General features: G+C 39.9%; 1 protein-coding gene across 3 annotated transcripts in view; it reads left to right on the top strand.

Annotated features, from left to right (window-relative positions):
• The window catches only part of LOC121909823, a 40,596-nt gene extending 33,846 nt beyond the window's left edge, over nucleotides 1-6,750 (top strand). For 2 of the 3 annotated variants that reach the window (XM_042430564.1, XM_042430561.1), the window contains one exon: nucleotides 2,537-6,750. In XM_042430564.1, coding sequence (XP_042286498.1) covers nucleotides 2,537-3,342 — 806 coding nt within the window. In that variant the 3' untranslated portion in view covers nucleotides 3,343-6,750. Of the gene's footprint in view, nucleotides 1-461 lie in introns of all 3 variants that reach the window. The other variant, XM_042430562.1, reaches the window with a different exon arrangement.
• The last annotated feature ends 13,607 nt before the right edge of the window (nucleotides 6,751-20,357 follow it).

Genomic DNA, 20,357 nt, shown 5'->3' with positions numbered 1-20,357 from the left:
AACCAAGAGAAATGCCATAAAAGGATGTCCTTGAGGATGATAATTATGTGTTGTATGTATATAGACAACTGCCAAAACAAAATAGTTTGAAAAAAATCCAGTTTTCATGTTATTGTGGGTTTGAATGGATAATTCATTTTGAGGACTGCAAATACATTCAATGAGTCACTTCTCAAGTGACCCACTTCTTTTAGAGCGTGGTAAGGAATCCTGTAAAATAACCAGGAACAGTTTGTTTTTAACCACAAGAAATCATTTTTTACCTCTAACCCCTTTAACCACTTTACTCTGCACTCTCTTTCTGCCCAAATCCTCTTGTCATCTTTGAGAGGAAGCCTGATGACATCCTAATCTCTGTCCCGCCGTTGCTTTTAAATTCCATTGCTACTCTCCTGCTAATTGCTGTAACTTCAACATTCTTTTAACTGGGTGTTTAAACTGGCCGCTCTCTCCTAGTACAGCTGCAAAAGCTTCTCCTTACGCCTGGCTGATGTCCCCACAATGATGACTGCTCACCACCTAAAATGTAATATTTACTAAACAGAGAATAGTGAGACCCTCATCTACTGTTAGAAATCTGCTCGCCAACATCCTGTTGAGGTTTACCTGGTCTTCTGCCTGACCATACTACAATTTGCCAACTGCCAATTTGCAGAAATGCGACGTCTTCAACTGCGACGGAGACCACATGAGGACCACAAGAACTGTGATTGGTCAGCTTATATTTTCTCCAACAAGTTTCTGATGCCGCTGGAGTTTGTTATAAGTGAAGACAACATTAAGGAGGCTGAAGACTCTCAGTAGTCAGTTCTCCTTTTCAATACCTCACATCTAGCAAAGCTATTACACATTAAACCTTCTGTTTACTGCAATCATGTAAACACAATGATGTCAGTAGTCTTGTATTCATTAATGAGACATGGTGAAATAATGTTACAAGTTACCTGCATCATGCAGGTTACATGTAACTCCAGTTCTGTAAGTGTAGCACACATACGCGGAGCAACTGTGGGGGCAGAGGGGGTGGCCGCCCCAGGGCCCACACTCAGCAGGGGCCCGCTGGGGATGCAGTGCTCGACCCCGCGGGTGCAGCAGGGATAGGAGAACTTAACTCTCTCAGCTTCTTCTATTCATTCTCTATGGTAGTTCTTATCACTATGGGTGTAATCCCCCCTCCCACCACAATGTGGGTTGCAATGGCAGAGAGGTGCTGTCCGTATTTCTGCTCGTTAACTCTGCGGGAAGTGAAGACTGCAGAAGCAGCGGTTCAAAGTTCTTGACTAACTTTGCTGAAAACTTTATCCAGAATATGAGATATTCGCGTCTTTTTATGTTTATGGTGAATGAAACTTGCCAGACAAAGTTTCAGCCTTCTGAGGTACATTTAGAGCTGTTTGCGTTCATGTTTGAATGAAGCCAAACTATCCAACCTCACTTTGCTGTGTGTTGAGCGGGACATAAACACTACTAAGGACTAAGTGGTTTGCAGGTTTGCCACCATGAAGGAGAGGAGGATGTAGTTTTTAAAAGGGACTGTGAAATGTACAAAGTTTGTTAAACTTTTCGGATTATTTTGTTCCATGGAGGATGGAGAAATACACAAATGGACTAACGTTACACTAAACTTCAGCAGTCTAAGCAGGGGCAACAACTGGTGAGTAAAGCATCCGTAATTAGTCTTTATTAACTTAAAAGTTGGTAATGAAGAAATCAGTCATAATGTTAGATTAATGTGTCGTTTAACTCCATGTTTACCGCATCTCAGCACCTGTCTGTGTCACTGCCTGTGGTGTTGTAGACTGTCCACTTTATATTTGAATAGGCCTTGTATTGTTGTAGACCGCTGTGTCTATTTTATGTTTATGTTATTCCCGTGTTAGAAAGACATAGTATGGAGACAGAACACCTGGTTTGTCTCTATCTATTGGTGGTGGTGCTGAACTGTTCGTCAGTCGGTATATGTAGAGCACCACATGCTGTCCTCAGTGCTGAAACATTCGAACGCGGTTGGCAACCTGTTTTCTTTTTTGATCTTCAGAACAAGCTTGTCTCAAAGTGGCTTCACTGTATGTTTCCTGAGACTTAGGCTTGCATGGCTCAATAACAATCAGCTATTTTACAGTTGCGCATTTTAAAATGATGTTTTAGAAAGGCCCTTGAGAATGCTTCGCCCCCTCTGTGCTGAGTCTAGCTCCGCCCCTGGTAGCACACCATCACTATATGTCACAAAATAAATAAAAAAATGTAAACACAGTTACTGTGAGGAATATAAGTAAAGCATGATATGCCCTGATTATGTGAAATACATGCATCCAGCATTGCGGTGGTGCTATCAACGATTGAAATTCAACCCTTTTCATCGACTGTCAGTCCAGCTTAAATCTTGTCTTAAAATTTGCCAGTCTAGTTTGAGATGTAGGAGAGGGACCCTGAATGACTGCCAGGATCCAGGACTGCCACAGCCAACTATTTATAGGGGAGCTAAGGGAGTCCACAGACCCATTAATGAGGAACGCATATGTCTCTGTCCAAACAGGCCGGAAGTGGCAGGCAAGCATCGAGGTTGACAAGACCATTAGCAGTCTGCAACATCAAGAGATTGTCAGCAGAGGGCTTGGCTGGGGAGAAGCCCCCAAAGCCACGAAAAAAGAAAGGAAAGCAGTGGTTGTGGAAGAGGTGACAAGGGCAGAGCAGGAGCTCTACAAAATCAAGGCGGTCGCACAGGGTCGACAGGGATGCTGGACCACATGGGCGGGCACTCTAAATAGATCGGTCAGCTGGGCGGAACTGTGGAAGATCCCACAAGCCAGACTCAGTTTCCTGCTTAGGGCAACTCACGATACTCTGCCATACCCCAGAAACCTCCATCAGTGGTTTGGCAAGGAGGAGAGCTACCCCCTTTGCAACACCCCTAATGCAAGCCTACAACATATAGATGGCAGCACAACCGGATCCTTAGGAAGCTGGCTGACGTTCTGCAGGCAAGCCGCAAACAACAACCAGCCCACAACCAAGACACACCCCATCCAGTTCGTCAGGCCTGGAGAGAGCATGGGAGACACCAGCTCACAGAGCCCTCCTAGATGCCTGTCACCAGGAAAAGATCGGCAGATAATGGTCAACATCGGTAAGCAGCTGCACTTATCCCCTGAGATCACCACCACACCACTCTGGCCGGACATAGTACTTTGGTCTACCGCTGCCAAGAATGCTCTACTCATCGAGCTCACCATCCCGTGGGAAGAGGGAATGCAGGCCGCCAACGAGCGCAAGAGGGCAAAATATTCAGATCTGGCTGTTGAGTGCAGGGAGGCAGGCTGGACTACCATCATCTACCCCTAAAGTATGCTGTTGGGGCTTCGTAAGCGCATCAACACTACAGCTGCTTCGGGATGTAGGCGTATCAGGGGCAAAGCTCCGAAAAGCCACAAAAGCAGCTTTTGGCTATGGCTGAGGTGGAACTGGGGGTCCACACAACAAGAAAGGGCAGCTGCAGGAGTTGGCAAGGAGACGTCCCTGCCATCGCTCCGCCACTATGTTTCTGAGCTGAAAGAGCGAAACATCGACAAATGGTGGTCTCCGGCTGATGACCCTGTAGCTGACCCATGCCGCTGTGTGGAGGCACAACAGGCAGAAATGTCTAGTAGGTGAAAACATCCACCTGTGCAATCTAATAATATTGCAGACCAGATCAATTAGTTGCAGTACCACAGTGCCACAATTAATGATTCGCTCACTGAGGCAAAATTTGCTCGATTCAAGTTCAACTTAAAGCATCTAGCACCCTACAAAAGAGGTGTAGCTTTGTTTAAAGTCAGAAGTGAGACGAGTGAATGGTAAAAAATACAATTCCTTAAATGAATGAATGAACTGTTAACTTACTGCTCAGTTAGTGACAGAGAGCACAAAATATCACCAGGCTTTTTAACTCCACTTACTGTATTTCATTGATGCACTTATTATTTTGCTGTCACTTTCTGATGTGAAAGGGCAATGATGGCCTTCATGCAATTCTCAAATTTGTATTGTTAGCTTATGACTTTATAACACAGATGTACCAACTATGCATCTGTAGACCACATCCTTGTTATGTCCTGCAAAACACTTAAGTTGATATTCACATTAATCAGGTCACCTGGCCTCTGGATAAATGCACATCATATGTACAGTCCTTCTCTTACCTGCACTTTTTGTTGCAATTTTCTGTATCAAACATGTCCTTTTAGTTTATTTTTCATAGCTCTCCTTTGGATGCATTCTTTCTTGAGCTTGCAGGCATAGACTTTCTGCCTACAACCTCCACCACATGCATTATGTGTAGTAAAAAAGAAACAGAAAGGAAAAAAAAAACGTGATCAAAGAAATCCAAAGTGCTCATAGAATTCCCAGCAGAGTAATTTCAGGATATAAACCACAGGTCCTCTGTTTGTAGGATGACACTAAAGACATAGATTTACTGCTCTGTCCTGTGTTGACATGAACTCACTCACTGATGTCATCCGCTTATCTGGCACACTGGCCCAGACACAAAACCACACCTGCATTAAGAGAAGCCAAAGATGTCTGCGTGCTGAAAGGGAACTGAGCTGCTGTGACAGCTAGCCATAATGAAGACGTCCACATCCGTTTTGGATGAACTCGAGTCTCTCTGACTGACGCCTTTGGCAGCCAGCCAGACAGTGCCTGTGGGTCAAGGCACTGCAGGCGTGTCGAGTGAAGGACACAAAAGAGATGAATATCCTGCCAGACGTGTATGCACTTGATAAGCTGTTTGAACTGGCCTACTCTGTAAAATAAACTATGCAGCTATTCACCAGTGTCTCTCAGAGGATTTTATGGTTTTTAATATGGTGATTAAAAGTTTTTTGTTTTTTTCATAACTGAGAAGTTAACGTTCTGCTTAAGAAGCACAATTTATTTAACGATTGATTTAGTTTTATGCTGTAGCAAGAAAGTACAAGTTATTGGTGCTCTGATGATCTTCCAGTAATAGATTTTCTGTCACCAAAAGTGGTTGATTTTGTACTTGTAATTGTTTCTGGAAAAAGCATTTTACATTGAGCCTGCATGAGTGCAAGAACTAGGCTAGATGTTGTATTCTGGCCTTATTTAATTCACTGCGTGTTACAAATGAAGAACATGTCCAGTGCATGCAGTGTGAGCTGTATATGAGGCCCAGCTTGATCTTAATTTGTTTGTGGAAATGTAATGGAGCTTTGGAGTTCAGGCAGAGCACTGAAATCACTCTCACATTAGCTGTTTGGCATCAGCTCTGTCATTCGGCTACTAGCTAGCCGGTAACATCCAGTCACATTAATACAAATGTACAAGGTGGCCTTTATAACATGTCATTCCTCACTATTACTCTGCTGATTCTTAATGATGCTGATGGTTATAAATGGGCTTTATTATCTTCTTTCAGTGCTGTGGTTACCCTCACATCTTAAAATGCCCACATTATTTTGAGCAGCGAGGTTACTGCAATCAATCAACCAGAACCAAAACAATGAAACAGTGACAAAACCCAAACATAACTACAGATACCTTTCTCCAATGCATCATAAATTTAACTGTGCCAATCAGTAAACATGAGACAGGATAATGAACATCTGCAATCCAGATGTTCAGAACATTGCCTTGTTCTCTATTATCAGTGCAGTAAAATAAATACCATATGCTACAATGCATTACTTTACCTCTGTGCTTGTGGCGTACACAGGATACAAACAATAGCAGGGTCTGCTCACCACAGGAGAAATGCAGTGTTGTTACAATCTGTCCTATAAGTCTTATTGTATATTTATCACTGACTTTTCTGCCCACTTGAACAAGAATCAATCAAATTGCAGCATGGCTTAATGAGGAGGAAGAGATGGAAGACACTGATCATTGATCACTGCAAGTCAGGTGTCTCCGAGCTCCTCATGTAAACATGAATCTCTCCTTATCTTTGATGAAAACCAAAACCATGAAACCCTCCACAGGTCATAAAGGCAGCCCTGATTTACCATTATGAAATGTGACAAAAACCACGCCCATGTGAGATGTGGGAGTGGACATCACCCTTCCTGCCAAGCTGCCAGCTATTTGGATTCAATAACTGAAGTGATCCCATTGGTGTGTTGCTTGGTGTTCTCCCCTATAAAGACAGCCCAGGACAACAGGCCGGGGTGGGGGTGATCAGAAAACCTTATCAACATGAAGCAGAGAGGGAGCTGTTCTGGATCAGGAGCACCGCATGTGCACAGGAGAGTAAGCCTGGCGTGGCATGTTTTTAAGCAACATGACTTTTAATGTAAGGATGGACTAAAAGATGGAGGAATTAATCTATGGATGAGTGGATTGGGACAGTGCAAAAGACTAATCATCTCTGAGGAGCCAAGGTTATAGGAAGAGGTCTAAGGATGGAAACCCAACTGCTTCAAGTCAGGAGATGGCCAACCTGGCAGCAGGAACCAACAGCTGGAGGGAAAAGAGGCCAGGATCTGAAGTCCCAGACATTAGAGTGGGAACACTTCCCCCATTAGCCAAGGCTCGTCTAGCCGGATGGAAATTTTCTGGAAATAAGGACAGTGACTAGACAAAAATGCACTTTTGTCTGTTCCTAATGACTAATCAGCCTCTGTGTCTAAAGCCCATAAAAGCCAGAGTGGAGTGTCTCTGGACCCTTGAGCACAGGCCTGATCTTCAATCCTCCTTCCCTGTTTATATCTGCGTCCTCAGGAAGAATAAATTGTCATTCAGACCTGCCTTCAGAGTTGGTGTTATTTCTTATCTGGTCACACTGCACAACAGCTGTGCAACATTACCATGACACTATTTGTGTATTTTTTGATCCTCTTGTTTGTGTTTTTGTGTGTGGGGCAACAGTAGGTTGAAGCCTGTGTGGAGCTTCTGCTACTCAAGTCTAACAGGGTTGATCAGATCACCTGAGACTGAAGAAGAAACAAAATGACAGAAAAATAGTTTTAGGGAGAAACTTGAAGCAAACAGGTTAATGTAGCAAAAATCCCTTTAATATGTTTGGTCAAACTTTTTTTTTTTTTTTTTTACACAGATTTGTGAACACAGGCACACATGCAGTTACAGTCTTATGAGTTGGTGAGTATACCAATGAATGACAACATGTCAGCATGAGAGTAAACTGTGATGGGGGAAAGTGTGATTTTGGGCTTTCATGCCAGCTACAATAGTTTTAATTATGAGCATCACATACATATGACTTTTGGTATGTCGAGCATATTTGCTTATGAAGTGATTACTACTAAATTACTACTGTTACTACTGTGCAGTATGTACGTACCTAACAGTAGAAACATTCTGCACTGAATATTGCCAATAAATCATTTAATGTCAAAATATGATTAACTAATTATATTACTTTTTTCTTATGTCAACCTATTTATCTTAATTTTACCATGTAAACAGTGCAATAACAAGCAACAATTTTGTTTAATTTTGAGTTTTAAAAGGCCAACTAAAATACAATTCATCATGATATTTCCATTGCGCAGCAGAAATAGTTCAGACATCCTTTCTCAAACAAATCTATTTGCTTTGTATCTTGAATTGTAAAGCAGAATAAATGAAAAAAGCTGGTAATAGTTTTACATTTATTAGACCACATGTGCTTTAAAAACTGACACACAGCAGGCTGTGTCAAACAATTAAATGAAAAGTGTGCACTGACATAACAAAATGAATAAAAAATAATATTGATTCTGTGAAATGATACTTAGAGGTCTCAGTCTTGTCGATGGTATCAGACTGGAATGTGAACTATTCACCCACATTTTAAGGACCTTTCAAAACAGATATATAGACTCCCATATTAAGTCAGTTGACTTGTTTTGAGAGGAAACAAAACAGATTATTATCATTGGAAGTGAATCATGTCAGTGATAAATAATTGAAAACAGAAATCATGCCGGTTGATTTCTTTGGACAGGCAATTGAAAAGCTGAAAAAATGCTAAAAAAAAAAAAAAAAAAAAAAAAAAAGTTGAAAAATACTAAAAAAGAAAATACCTTAACTATAATTTTCTTTTTTTCATCTTTAAAGTCAGAAACCATTTTGAAAAATCACTCTTCAAATAGGTGGGAAAAAAATGTGTTTTATGTGACAAAGCAGTATGCCAAGCTTCCCGATTATAAATCATGTTTTTTTTAATACAATCCCTAAAACTCTTGCACACTTGGGTCTACGAGAGTGTGCTGGTCTTTGTGACAAGCCAGACCATGTAGCTGGAATGTTGTTTATTGGAATTCAAAGTCTTTAAGCAAATTCATCCCCCAAAACTGTTCCCCAGCCCACTGTGTCACGACCCTGACTCCAGGGACCATTCCCAGGTTCTCAGCTAAAACATGAACATCAATCATAGTTTATACTTTGAAACAAAGGGTCATGGATTGAAGGAGCTCTGGCAATTAGTTGTGGGTTTTTTGACCAGTAGACTTAACTCTCTTGGGATGTTTATCAACCATAAATGCAGTAAAAGCACACAGGGAGACTCGCCAGTAAAGGCAAAGCTCCAAACCATAAAGAATTTTTTTAATGTGGCTGGGAAGGACCCACCAACACTCACACACAATATTACATTAGCAATAAATATCACTTCTCGACTCATATTTTACTTTTGCAATCTGCATTTGGATTCAGATTTAATTCTCTGTGGATAATGGATTTTTCACTGCTGACATCTCAGATAATGTTATAAGAAAGAGATAAGTTTAGAATAATAAACAGAAAAGTGGCCTATTTTGGACCATATTCATTCTCCCCGCTTTAGAGAAAGACAAACATTAAGAGACCCATGGGTCAGGAGAATTTTTTTTGAGGTAAAACAGAACATATGTCTGATATTTGTGTCCAATAGCAACTCACATTAAAACTCTGCACCCACCATATCAGCTCAGAGCTGGCTTTGGGATGGAGGGATAAAGTATTTCCATGCTATCTCAGTTCAGTTACTCATGGAGCTTCATCTCCAGTGTATCCACTTAAAGGAGACTAAAGTCTGCTCTGTCATTTAGTTGACGTAAAGTTGTGTTGAATCTTGTCAAATAATATTTTTTTGCTACTGACGTGTCTCTTTTGCACAACTAAATATTGATGTAAATATGATGAACTACATGTAAGCATGAAAGAACTTGAAATTTTTGAAAAATGTGCTGGAAGACACCAGAAAACATTAACTAAATCCCCAATTTTGACATGTAATTTAGAAATTGAGAAAGAGTAGTTTCACCAGCTGCTCTGAATCTGGTCAAGAGGTTATGTGGATTCCGGTTATACACAGATACTAATCAGACTGTGCGTCACTGTTTGATCCTTACTGTTACAAATAAGAGATTCTTCAGATAGATTAAAAAGGACTTTACAAAATCAGACATTTTTCAGTGGGTGTTACACAAACTTTTGTTTTCATAAACTTTTTTTACACAGTGACATAACAGCAGGAACTTGGCTCAAAGTGATGAAGATTTAAGAGTCCGACTATAACTTAGCTTGTCGCTTTGTACATGGTGTCCTAAACCAAGTAGCCTCAGAGTAGAACATGCTTTTAGCTTTAACAAATCAGTGTAAATGTGTTTCTGTCAGTTATGGAGCAGGTGTTACACAGTTATGACCTGCAGGACAACTGCTGTTGGTAAAATTATAGCAGAGAGTTATCAGCTCTGTCTGTCTGTCTTAACACTGGAACAAAAAAAAGAAAATAACTGGTAAAAGAAAAAAAGAAAAAGTTTCACATTCATGACAGTCTGGAGAAACAATATCTAAACCTAACTTCATGTCAGACAATGTGTCTCCCACACGACATCAAAAATGAATGATGGCTTGGGGCAAAAATGCCTTTTAAAAGTTCATAAATTTCCAATAACCCATATAATTCTGATTTCTACATTTCACCCAACTGTTTTTTCCCTCAAGTGAGTCACCAAAGATGATTAGTTGGAGGGGATTCTTTCCAGTATGTAATTGAGTGGTTTTTCATCAGTAAACAACCAAGCATATAGCCCCAGGGCAATGACAAAATGCTGACCACACAAAAACCACTGTTTCGACAAAAAAATAAAACAAAGCAATGAATATTGTTTTCTTTTTGTTTCTTTTTTTTTTTTTTTAAAAAAAAGAGGAAAAAACCACAAACATTGCAATGACTTCTGTTGGTTTCTAGCAAAAAATAAAATGTTTGTTTCAGTGGTATAAATTTAATGTTTTTGTACTTAAAATGCTTTATTACGGATCAAACTGTCCCTATAGGACCCTGTCTGCCATCAGTCATCTGACTATTGTCTGGCATTGACATACCGACAGACTGTGGAGTGTTATTTTTGGGATAGGTGAAGGATTGTTTGAATTTCTTAAACCAATCAGATTCATCTCGGGCAGGCCTCATCTGCACTGGTCATGCCATTGAGATGTGTGTTGATGTTGGATAGCGTTTTAGCCACACTAACTAATGTTGTGGTTATTGATGGCAATATTTGTTGGTTGGTCCACCACTTTGGTTCAGACTGAAATATTAACAAATATTGGGTGGATTGCCATGAAATTTTGTACAGACATTCATGCCCACCTCAAGTGTCATTAATAATTAATGACCTTAGTGTCATCATCCGATCAATTTTCTATTTTGTCCAATATTTTGGTTTATGACCGAACAGGCTACCTGCAAAAATAATGACATTCCCATCAGCCTTAGCTGCACTTTGCGTTTTGTGCTAATTGGCAAATTAACATTAATATGAGCTAAACTAAGATGGAGAACATGTCCAACATACCTGCTAAATATCATCATGTTAGCATTGTCATTGTAAGCATGCTAGCATGTTGATGTTAGCATTTAGCACAAAGGACTGCTTTGCCTAAGTAAAGAGCTGCTAGCATGGCTGGCTGTTGGCATAAATATAAAAAATGAAATGCTGTTCCTCCCAGCCCACAGTAGTGCAACCAGTAAGGGATCATGTACAGTGAGCGGGTCATTAATGTGAAATGAATCCCCACAGGGTGATGCAGGTCCTTCATTAGCATGAAGCTGCCGACACTAGTCTTTTTTGTGTTGAAAACAACAACAAAACAAACAGACAATGCATCAGTCAGCCAGTGAAGGGCTTCTCATCTACAATATAGTACGGAGTCTCTTTAGCCTCTGGATGGTCCTCCTGAGCTGTGGGGCTGACTTCATGACCTCATCCATGCCAACTGACATCTGGCCTCACAATACTCCATGTACTCCATGTATGGCATCAACATCAGTCAACTGCATTGTTCTCTATTGTTATTATGTACCGTATATTAAAATTGTTCAAAACCTGCATTTATTCTTTCTGTAGTTATGAATGCACAGCTACAATATATTTCATTTTCATTTGTTAAAAAACTTGCAAACCGTTTTCTCAGCATGTTTTTGTGTGGCATATTGAGCAAGATGCAACATCTTCATTTTCTCATATAAAGTGCAACATACATCATTTTGTATAGCTCTATTCTTACCTTCTTATTAAATGTGGAAAACCACCAGAGCCCTTCAGGTCGCCCAATTATAATTTTGAAAGTGCAACAGTTGTAAAAAATGGGGGAAAGATCATTTATACAGTCTCATTCTTTTGTGCTCTGTTTGGCGATGCATTTGGCAGTCCAACCTCTATTCATGACAGCCTTTTGAGCAATAGGCTCATAATGTTTGGGCCAGTTGGCTTTCTTCTTTTGGACCTCTCTAATGACTACACAGCACAACCTCATCAACATGTGGGAGAGACTGACAAATGTACATAGCTTGGTGTTGTTTTGGCCGCAAAATAATTGAATAATGAGAAGATTATTGTCTTGTGACCATCTTGAGAAAATTTAGTGTTGTGATTTATTTTTCTCATCACTCCGCCTTTCCTGACTCCTCCTGTGTTTCAGTCCAGATCATTTAAAGGTAGAGCTTATTCGGCTTACGGGACTCCCTTCAATTTGAATATCCATAAATTACCCAGCTGACTGATACTGTATCTCTGTCCAACCAAAGCCATGTTATGTATGTGTTAATGGTTTATTTTCCTTGGAGATTTTGATCGGCTTTTGTTGTTTTTATCCTCATTGATTTGGTGTCTTTTGTGTCCTACAAATCATATTGTGACAGAACATCAAATGCTTCATACCTCACTTGACTTGTAATTTATTTAAGGCTGCAACTTCAAAAAAAGAGCATTGCAAGTTCAATTGTAGGCTGCATTAGAGTCAAAGAATTCTTCAATATACCAGGAAAGTAGCCAAAAATCAATACTCAAATGTCAGTGATAGTGTCAATTCAACTTATGTGAATTGTAGGGAAAAGGTAGTATTGTACCAAGGTACAGTGGGTGCCAAACCCTCTGATTTCAAAATGCAGTACAAGTACAAAGCATATTTCTTTTACATTTTTTTTATAGTTATTGTCAGAACAGATGAGAAGTCTTTAAAGTTGTCTTTTAAAGGTTTTAAGGGGACGTGCTTTTTGTGATTTTCTGTTATTTTGATACTGTTATAATGTGGGATGTCTATGTTAAACAGTCAAAAACTTGAAGTGAACGTATGTAAAAATGCTCCCTGCAAGTCAAAAGCCCGGGCTTCAGCCTGCTCCAAATGCTTCATTTGCAGTGTTATCTCTAATTCCTCCTTTTGGTGACATCAGCTCATTGCGCATGCCTACAAACAGCCGTCTGTTGGTAGCCTTTGTTGCTAAGGCTGTTGCTAAGGTTGTTCCACACATTTCTTGTGTTATTTGGATCAGATTTCATCTCATACATCTACGGATGTTTTTGAGAAGTTTACATTTCAAGTAAAGAGTGAGAAAAAGAAGTGAAATCCTACAACTAATGTTTACTTAGCCTCCTGTGCCGAGACACAGCATCCAGATGCTGGCCAATCAGAAGAGAGTGGGCTCTTCGGGAGGGGGGCCTTAAAGAGCCAGGAGCTAAAACAGCCTGTTTCAGACAGAGGCTGAACTGAGGGGCTGCATAAAGGACCAGTATAAGATAAATAATGATTTTTTTTTAACTGTAAATCATGCAAAGATATAGAATAAAAACATATACCTGGAAGTGTGCATGAAACATCTCCTTTAAGTCTACAAATTCTACAAAAATAGGTTACTATCTGCTCACTGTTTGAGTATTTAGTACAGCTTGTGTCTTTGACAAAAAGCTGCACTGTTTAAAATCAGCTTGTAGTATAACAGACCAGTATGACAGTATTTAAAAAGTCAATATATCAGCCCTTGACTTAATTACTCTCAAAATGGGCAATAGCAGTTGTCAAGTGGCTCTTATTGGTCCGTGTGCCTCTTTAAAAACATTACATAAAATGACATAAAGCTATGATTACCTTCACAAGCACACTCTAGCTAAAGTGGCAATGAGTTGTGCAGTGAGGAAAATAAAAGAGGGACTATCATTACCATATGTTGTTTTATTGTATTTTGTTTTTCATTAACCATAAATGTATTGATGCCCTAAGGGGAAAGTCAGTGTGTTTTTAGTGTTTCGCCTGGAACGATTCGGTAATTACAGTGGAAACATTTGCTTTACAGAACAAACTCTAAAACTGTAATGACTGAGAACTTCTGCATTTATGACCTTTCACTTCATTTATGAACATCCTTTGTTAGTCTCAGATACTGTAGGACGTCACCGTTAGCAATGAGGGTGGGGTTCTCCTCTTTTTGCTGGATGTTTTTTGAATAAAGATTTGTTAAAGCCCTTCAATTTCAGAATATGAAGAAGTTTCTAACTGAAGAGGGAGAGGAAACGTAAGCATTTTAAAAACGTTCTTACTGACTTTCATTCTGTTGGATGAGAGAGATAGAGAGTTGACTTCTATTGTTCCTTAAATCTATCACAGTCAGCGCATGAAATAAACTGTCATCTTGTAAAAACTGTCTACACCTTCCTCTCTGTCCCCTGGGAGATGAGCATTTATAGGTTGTTTTTAATCTGTCCAAGTACTTCTGGCATTCAGTCATGTCACAATTGTTGGTCTCCTTCACTTCAATAGGAAACTTAGAAAAGAAAACAGACATTATTCATCATCATAATCTGAATCATTACTCATGTCAATCTTTTAGTGTCGCAGCTGGAGAATGATGACCTGAGGCTGGATTGATAAATCAGACTCACAGGACTACGAAAATAGTCGTATAAACTGAAGCACCAAAGAACAGAAGTGCAATGAAAATAATCTGTCAAGTCTGGTTCTTCTAGAAGTCATTCCATAAATATAATAACTGCATTTTCAATATATGTTTGTATATCTTAATAACAGACTGTATGACGAGAACTCGAGAGATTTATTTTGTGTTGGTTTAATTTTTGATGGGACTGAAGCTTGATCAAGAAAACTGAACAAAAAGAAGCAAAATGAGTAATGAGATCGGATACATGACGACACTTACCGTACACTTCGGCAAAACATAAGCGAGACCTGAGCAGTATTCGCAATTTATCCCCTACCACGATTAATGACTTCACATGGGGCTGCTTTTCTGATATGAATTCCAGTTCACCCCATGCTGACATTAGAAGCCAACAGGAAGTTCTGCTGCTCTTTCATTGCTCTGCTAGAAACACTAGTTTCTCTCCTTGCTTCTCACTTGTTTTCTTTGTTCATGATTTGTTTCACATCCACTTACACATGTGCATGTCATCTTGACCTGAACATCTTGACCTGAACATCTTGACCTGAACAGCCTGACCTGAGCTTCAGGTTTGTGTCATTCACAATGTTATTTGAGATCAGAAAAGTAATAATTCTGAAGTATGTGAAGTACACAAACTTTGTTTCTCTATCTATGGAGATGTATCAATTTAAAACAAGTGTGCGTGTCTCTCTGCATATTTTCTCAACAAACTGAACATGATTTTACGTATGCAATGCTTTACATGAGCATTATCCACGCTGCAGCATATAACCTTACAGTGTGTCTTCTGAATAGAACCCGATCTGATGCATTTTCCAGGCATGTTTGAGGGTGTTTTACCCACAGCAGGTTTACATTAGTAAGATCCCGGCCTCGACTCTTCTTGTTCATAAATCACAACTTATAATTAGAGCTCTCAACTACTCATTTAGGGATTAGAGACTTAAGGTTTGGACAAGTAACCTTTATACTGCCACGTTGTCTCTTGCACGTTGTGGTCCACATTTTAATTCAGATAGAGATACAGTAGAATAAAATGGCCTTACTCCTGTTAAACACTCAGTTTTATAGATTTATAGCATCACCATATGACTTCATCCTCTCACTTCTCCCTTCAAGATGCTTGGCCAATGAGAAGTGAACTCAGTCTTTGGGGACTGGCAGGGCCAGACTGATGTGGCCAAAATCCAAACACATACTAACCGCAGGCAGCAGGACTTTACTTCTCTTCTGGGCCAAGGTTAAAGGCATAACTTGACGTTTTGAAATTCAGCAGATTATTCGTCTCCGCCAGGAACTTGTCACTTTGTAGGAAAAACTTGCCATTTTGTTTCCCTAAAATGGCTTGCAAGCATCATTAGCATTCCCTGTTGAAACCAAGAGCCACAGCCAGCCAGAAACTCCCAGCAGTATAAGAGAGTTTGCTCCACATTGCTGCAAATGAAACCTTCACCTGAACACATTATGCACGAGCAATACTTTTTTTTATCCTTCGATGTATTCCAGTGAATACTCCTGAAACTTGAGAAAATGAATTACAGATTGCATTCATTTGCAAAGGGGTAACTTTTTGTAAATTTTCTGGCGAGCTACCGCTGGACTATTCCTGGACACGTTTTAGTAAAGTCAAATTTGCTCTGAGTTGGGGTTAAACAAAGGACCCAAAGCTGCCAGACCACCCAAAACATCCATGAGCAAGATTGTGAGCAGCCAAAGCAGCCAGCTCGTGTCCTGCTCTCTCAGTGTTCTGTATACTCTCTGTGACTTTGATCACAGCTCCATGATTGATGCCATATTTTTCATTTGCCTGGGTTTGTCTTTGTGATCCAAATTATAGTGTGAAGAATAAATGTCAGATCTCTAAAACAAGCCCCCCACTTTTGGGTCCTTACCATATCCCCTCTTATAAAGACACACATGGTTCTACTTAAACTCTCTCTTCATTCTGAAACTTTAAACACCCCTTGATTAGAGTAAATTGAATATGAAACCTCATATTTAGGTCTGATGGTGTGCCTTTGGATGAGCAACTCAAATGAAACATTAAATTATTTCTCATACAGCTGCATTGAAGCAATGTTCAGCTGGCTGCATTACAGGGCTTTCGTGTTGTGTTTGAACATTGATGTATATGCACTGTTACATACTGACCACTCTTGCACTCAAGTTTTGGCTCGTCTGACTATCAACAATGTACCTTCCACCCACGGCTTGAGCAGAGAGAACTAAACTGAACTTATATAACAGCTCCCAGCGCAGCAAAATACATCTAACACATACATCAATGATGCTGTTTTGTACTGCAGATGTTTTTGGTATGGCTTAATCAATATTCTCCCCAAATGCTCACATTAGGAATGTGTTCCATGTTTGTCCATGCAATGCATAGAAACTCATATAACTCCACGTGTAACAAAAAGAACCAGAATGTTCATGTTTCTGTTTAAAATGTGAACGTTTTGCTGTGATTGAATTCCCTCAGGCACTTTAACTCAATAGCTCGAGGTCACATGTTGGGCGATGCAGAGTAAATTCAAACTACTCGAATACTGACAAATTAACAAGTCAAGTTCACACTTTTACGACACTGGTAGGATCTTTTAATGTCATAGCAATACTGCGATGTGCTACCATTACCAATATATTATTGCATTTACTCCAAAAAAAGCATCTGGATGTGTGTTGGAGGTTTTTCAGTGGGTGCAACATTCATTAAATTCTCTAATAAAAGCTGGTACTTAAATAAAGTGTTTTAATGTGAAACAACAGCAAATAATATGACAACTTGGAGGGGATCTGAAAAATGAAGGGCGTTCCTTAAAAACAGTGGTTCCCAAACTGGGGTTCTGGACCCCCACAAGATAAATCTCAGGAGTCAGGGGATGATTAACCGCACAGGAACCAGAAACAACATAAAATTATGTTTATTTTTCCATACTCCTATAATCTTTACCCCCTTTCTAGTGAATTATGAATTTTTTTAACCTCTTGAGGCTTCTAAAAATAAGATAAAGACAAAATCATATTGTTTTAACTGGTCACAACCAGTAGATGTATGCAACAGCTGACGAGAGGTCACAAGAGGCTTTTTTTGTATGTTTGTTTTAATAGGTCACAAGTAAAAATGGTTGGAAAACACTGCTCTAAGACATGATAAAATATACTATGAATATATTTAAGAAAAGCAAATCAAAAGCCTGTTTCTAGTAATGGCCTCTTTCCAATAGAGGTGTGTTTTTCTCTTACCTTGCAAGTCAGCTGGATTCTTGAGATCACAACATTATGAGATCCATCTTGCCAGGCTTCAAGTTATGTGCTTGAAGCCTGCAATCAGCGCCACGAACATAACTGCCTCACAAGGTACGACAGTGATAGACAGTGATAGATGATTCATCCAATCACCTGCCAAGTATTTTTTGAAAGCGCCTGCCCTTTTCCAAACAGTTTCCGAGGACGACTTCTCAGATGGTTCTGTGTAACAAACCATCTGGTGTGTCAGGTTTGTTTCTCTCTCCAAATGTGGTAAATAAAGGAATTTTTTTAGTTTTTTACTCTCTTGACAGTTTGACTGACAATCTGGACAGCAACAGGCCCTGCTGCAACCTTCCCGAACATGCAACAAAAGAATTGTGGTGAGTGCAGCTTCACTTTGTCCTGATCAAATTTCCTGTACCACCTGTATTTAGAAACTAGTACTGGTAACACTGCATTCATTTTGCTTCAGTCTGACTGGAAGCAGACAGTCAGAGGTTTTAGAGTCCTCTAACAGGTTAATAACCTCCCAAAAATAGTACATTCTCTGTGTCTTCTAATGTATCTCATGGTTGGACATGGACAATATCGCCTACAGGGCCTCATCTCAGCTGGACCCTGATGAAGGTGTCCAACAGTGTTATGATAGCCTTCTCTTACACTCACAGTTCAGCTGCTTCGCTCACAGAAACTGAGGACAATCTCCCAGGTTTCGTTGTTAAAACTGGGTGGAAACAATTAGAGTGTTTAAAAAAAAACCTGCAGTGGAAAACCAACCGCAAAGTCTTTAGGGCAGCCCTTCATATTAGGGCGGTGACATGCAGTTCACTACGGAGGGGAATGGAGGGAGAGCATAATTTCCGGTAAGAAATCCCCAGACTTCGGTAGGCGGAGATCTCCAATTATCTAGTATCATGAGACTAGCCTCCTCTTGACAAAATGTCAATCAGTGACTCAGATGATGTACAGATATTGGGACCATTACACTACTTAGCAAACAAGTTTCTACACACAAATTTAGCCTCTCTCTCCCTCCCTCTTGTTTGTTTTCTCCAATGTCAAGTATAAATGCTTGCTGTTGTCACTAAACACACTCACAGAAGTACACATTTGAAGTAGTGTGTACTGATATCACTGTAGATAATGTAAAATGTTGGTTTAGCAGCTCTTTATAATGCCAGGCTTAACATCATTCATTCCCACTGCAAACAGGTAAAAGGCTGTTTCCTATGGTGTCTGGTGTCTCTTTCATGAACAATGTGGATAAAGTATAAAATGTCTGCATTGTGCAAACTGCTATCAAAGCTTTGCATTCAGAGCACTGACACTAAATGCTTGGGTCCAGAAAGTGGTCATTACTCCTCTTAAATGCCCTGAGATTTAGTAAATATTAAGCTCTGGCCAAAGGAATGTCCTCAGTGACCTCACATAGACACATCACAGAAGCAGCATACTGAAGTCAGCGGTGTATCTCTTTTCAGATCTCAAATATTCTCCCTGTATCAGACTGTTTTTTGTCCTTTCTTATAATTTAGTGCTTTAAGTTTCCCCCCCAAAAAAGCTATTATAAACCAGAAATTCAGATTGGGCCCGAAAATGAACAAAATTTTTGGATTTCTGAATATTCAATGCAGACGACGAAGAGAAAAAGTAGAGCAGACGTGTTACCTTCTCCTTCACGTTCATCCTCATACATACCCCTCCTCAAGTGAGGTCGAAGGTGAGCATTTCAGTGACAGGTGTCCAACCCATCTTTGTTAGACTTGGAGCTGAGCCACACTTTGCCACCAGAGTCAACTTTTACTGTAATTCTGTAACAATAGAAGTATCAGGAAGCTTTTCTGCAATGTTTGCACATTCCTTGTGTATGCATGTTCACATCAAACTGTTACAAGCATCAAACAAATGAATTCCAGATTGGGACATGGATCCTTTCATATGGAAAGACACGGTATCTTTTATGAGATAAAGTTAAGCCGCTTTTTAATAGCTACTCAGTAAGTTCAACAGTGCAGCAGAGGACTAAATAATGCCTTGTTCCGAGAATTGCTTTGACTTGATCATTATGTTTGGTGGCTGACGAAGCCACCACCACACAATAAACCTGAATGTGTCAAAATAGTGGCATGCAGTTTAATTCACTAAGCTGAGTCATTAGAATAGTTTTCCATGAGCAGAGGTCAGCTGTGAATCTGTCATCACTATTGTTTGCAGACAGATCCAGTTCCTGCTGCAGTCAGCAGACCTCCTCAGAGATGCGCATTAATGAGGCTGCTCATCGGGCCTTTCCATGTACCCATTCAGAATCACATGGACTATGTACAAAGCACTTCTTTGAGAGTGGATATCTTTTAAAATGGTCTGTGGTGTGCAGTCCACCCGACTCAGCAATAGCCGCAAGAACAAAAATCTGCTGCTGATCAGACAGAAGACGCCACATACAAAATTCGTCACTGGGCTCCTCACCCTAATTACCTCCAGAAGCTCTCAGCTCTTCACCAGTGTATAATGGTTTTACTAATTAAGGGTAAGTCTTTCCTTGGTAGGGGAACCATAAAAAGGGAGCAAAAGAATTTGTAGTCAGGAATTAGTTGTTTTTTAAACAGGAAATGCAATGATGCACTGGTGGCCAAGCCCTTGCAGCAGTGTTGAGTGAAATGACTTATTGTTTGCAGACATAAAATAAAATGATTGCAAGCAAAGCCTCTGCATATTTGTTTAATTGTAAGGGTTGTTTTGTATGCAGGACCAGTTAGTGTGTCAGTGATTTACTGAAGGACATTATTGTACAAGTATTAAAACATGAGCCTTACTTTTGTAGTTTTGGCTATCATTTCTATCAAATATGGCAATGTTGTACTCACTAAAGTCACTGCCGAGGTCTGTGAACACTGTGACATCACTACAAATGTCTGACTGGGCAAAAAACATGAGCAGTTAC

Source organism: Thunnus maccoyii, chromosome 13 (assembly GCF_910596095.1).
Source record: "Thunnus maccoyii chromosome 13, fThuMac1.1, whole genome shotgun sequence".
NCBI classification, from domain to species: Eukaryota; Metazoa; Chordata; class Actinopteri; order Scombriformes; family Scombridae; genus Thunnus; species Thunnus maccoyii.
The sequence above is the reverse complement of the archived record's forward strand: the minus strand, read 5'-3'. Positions and strand labels throughout refer to the sequence as shown.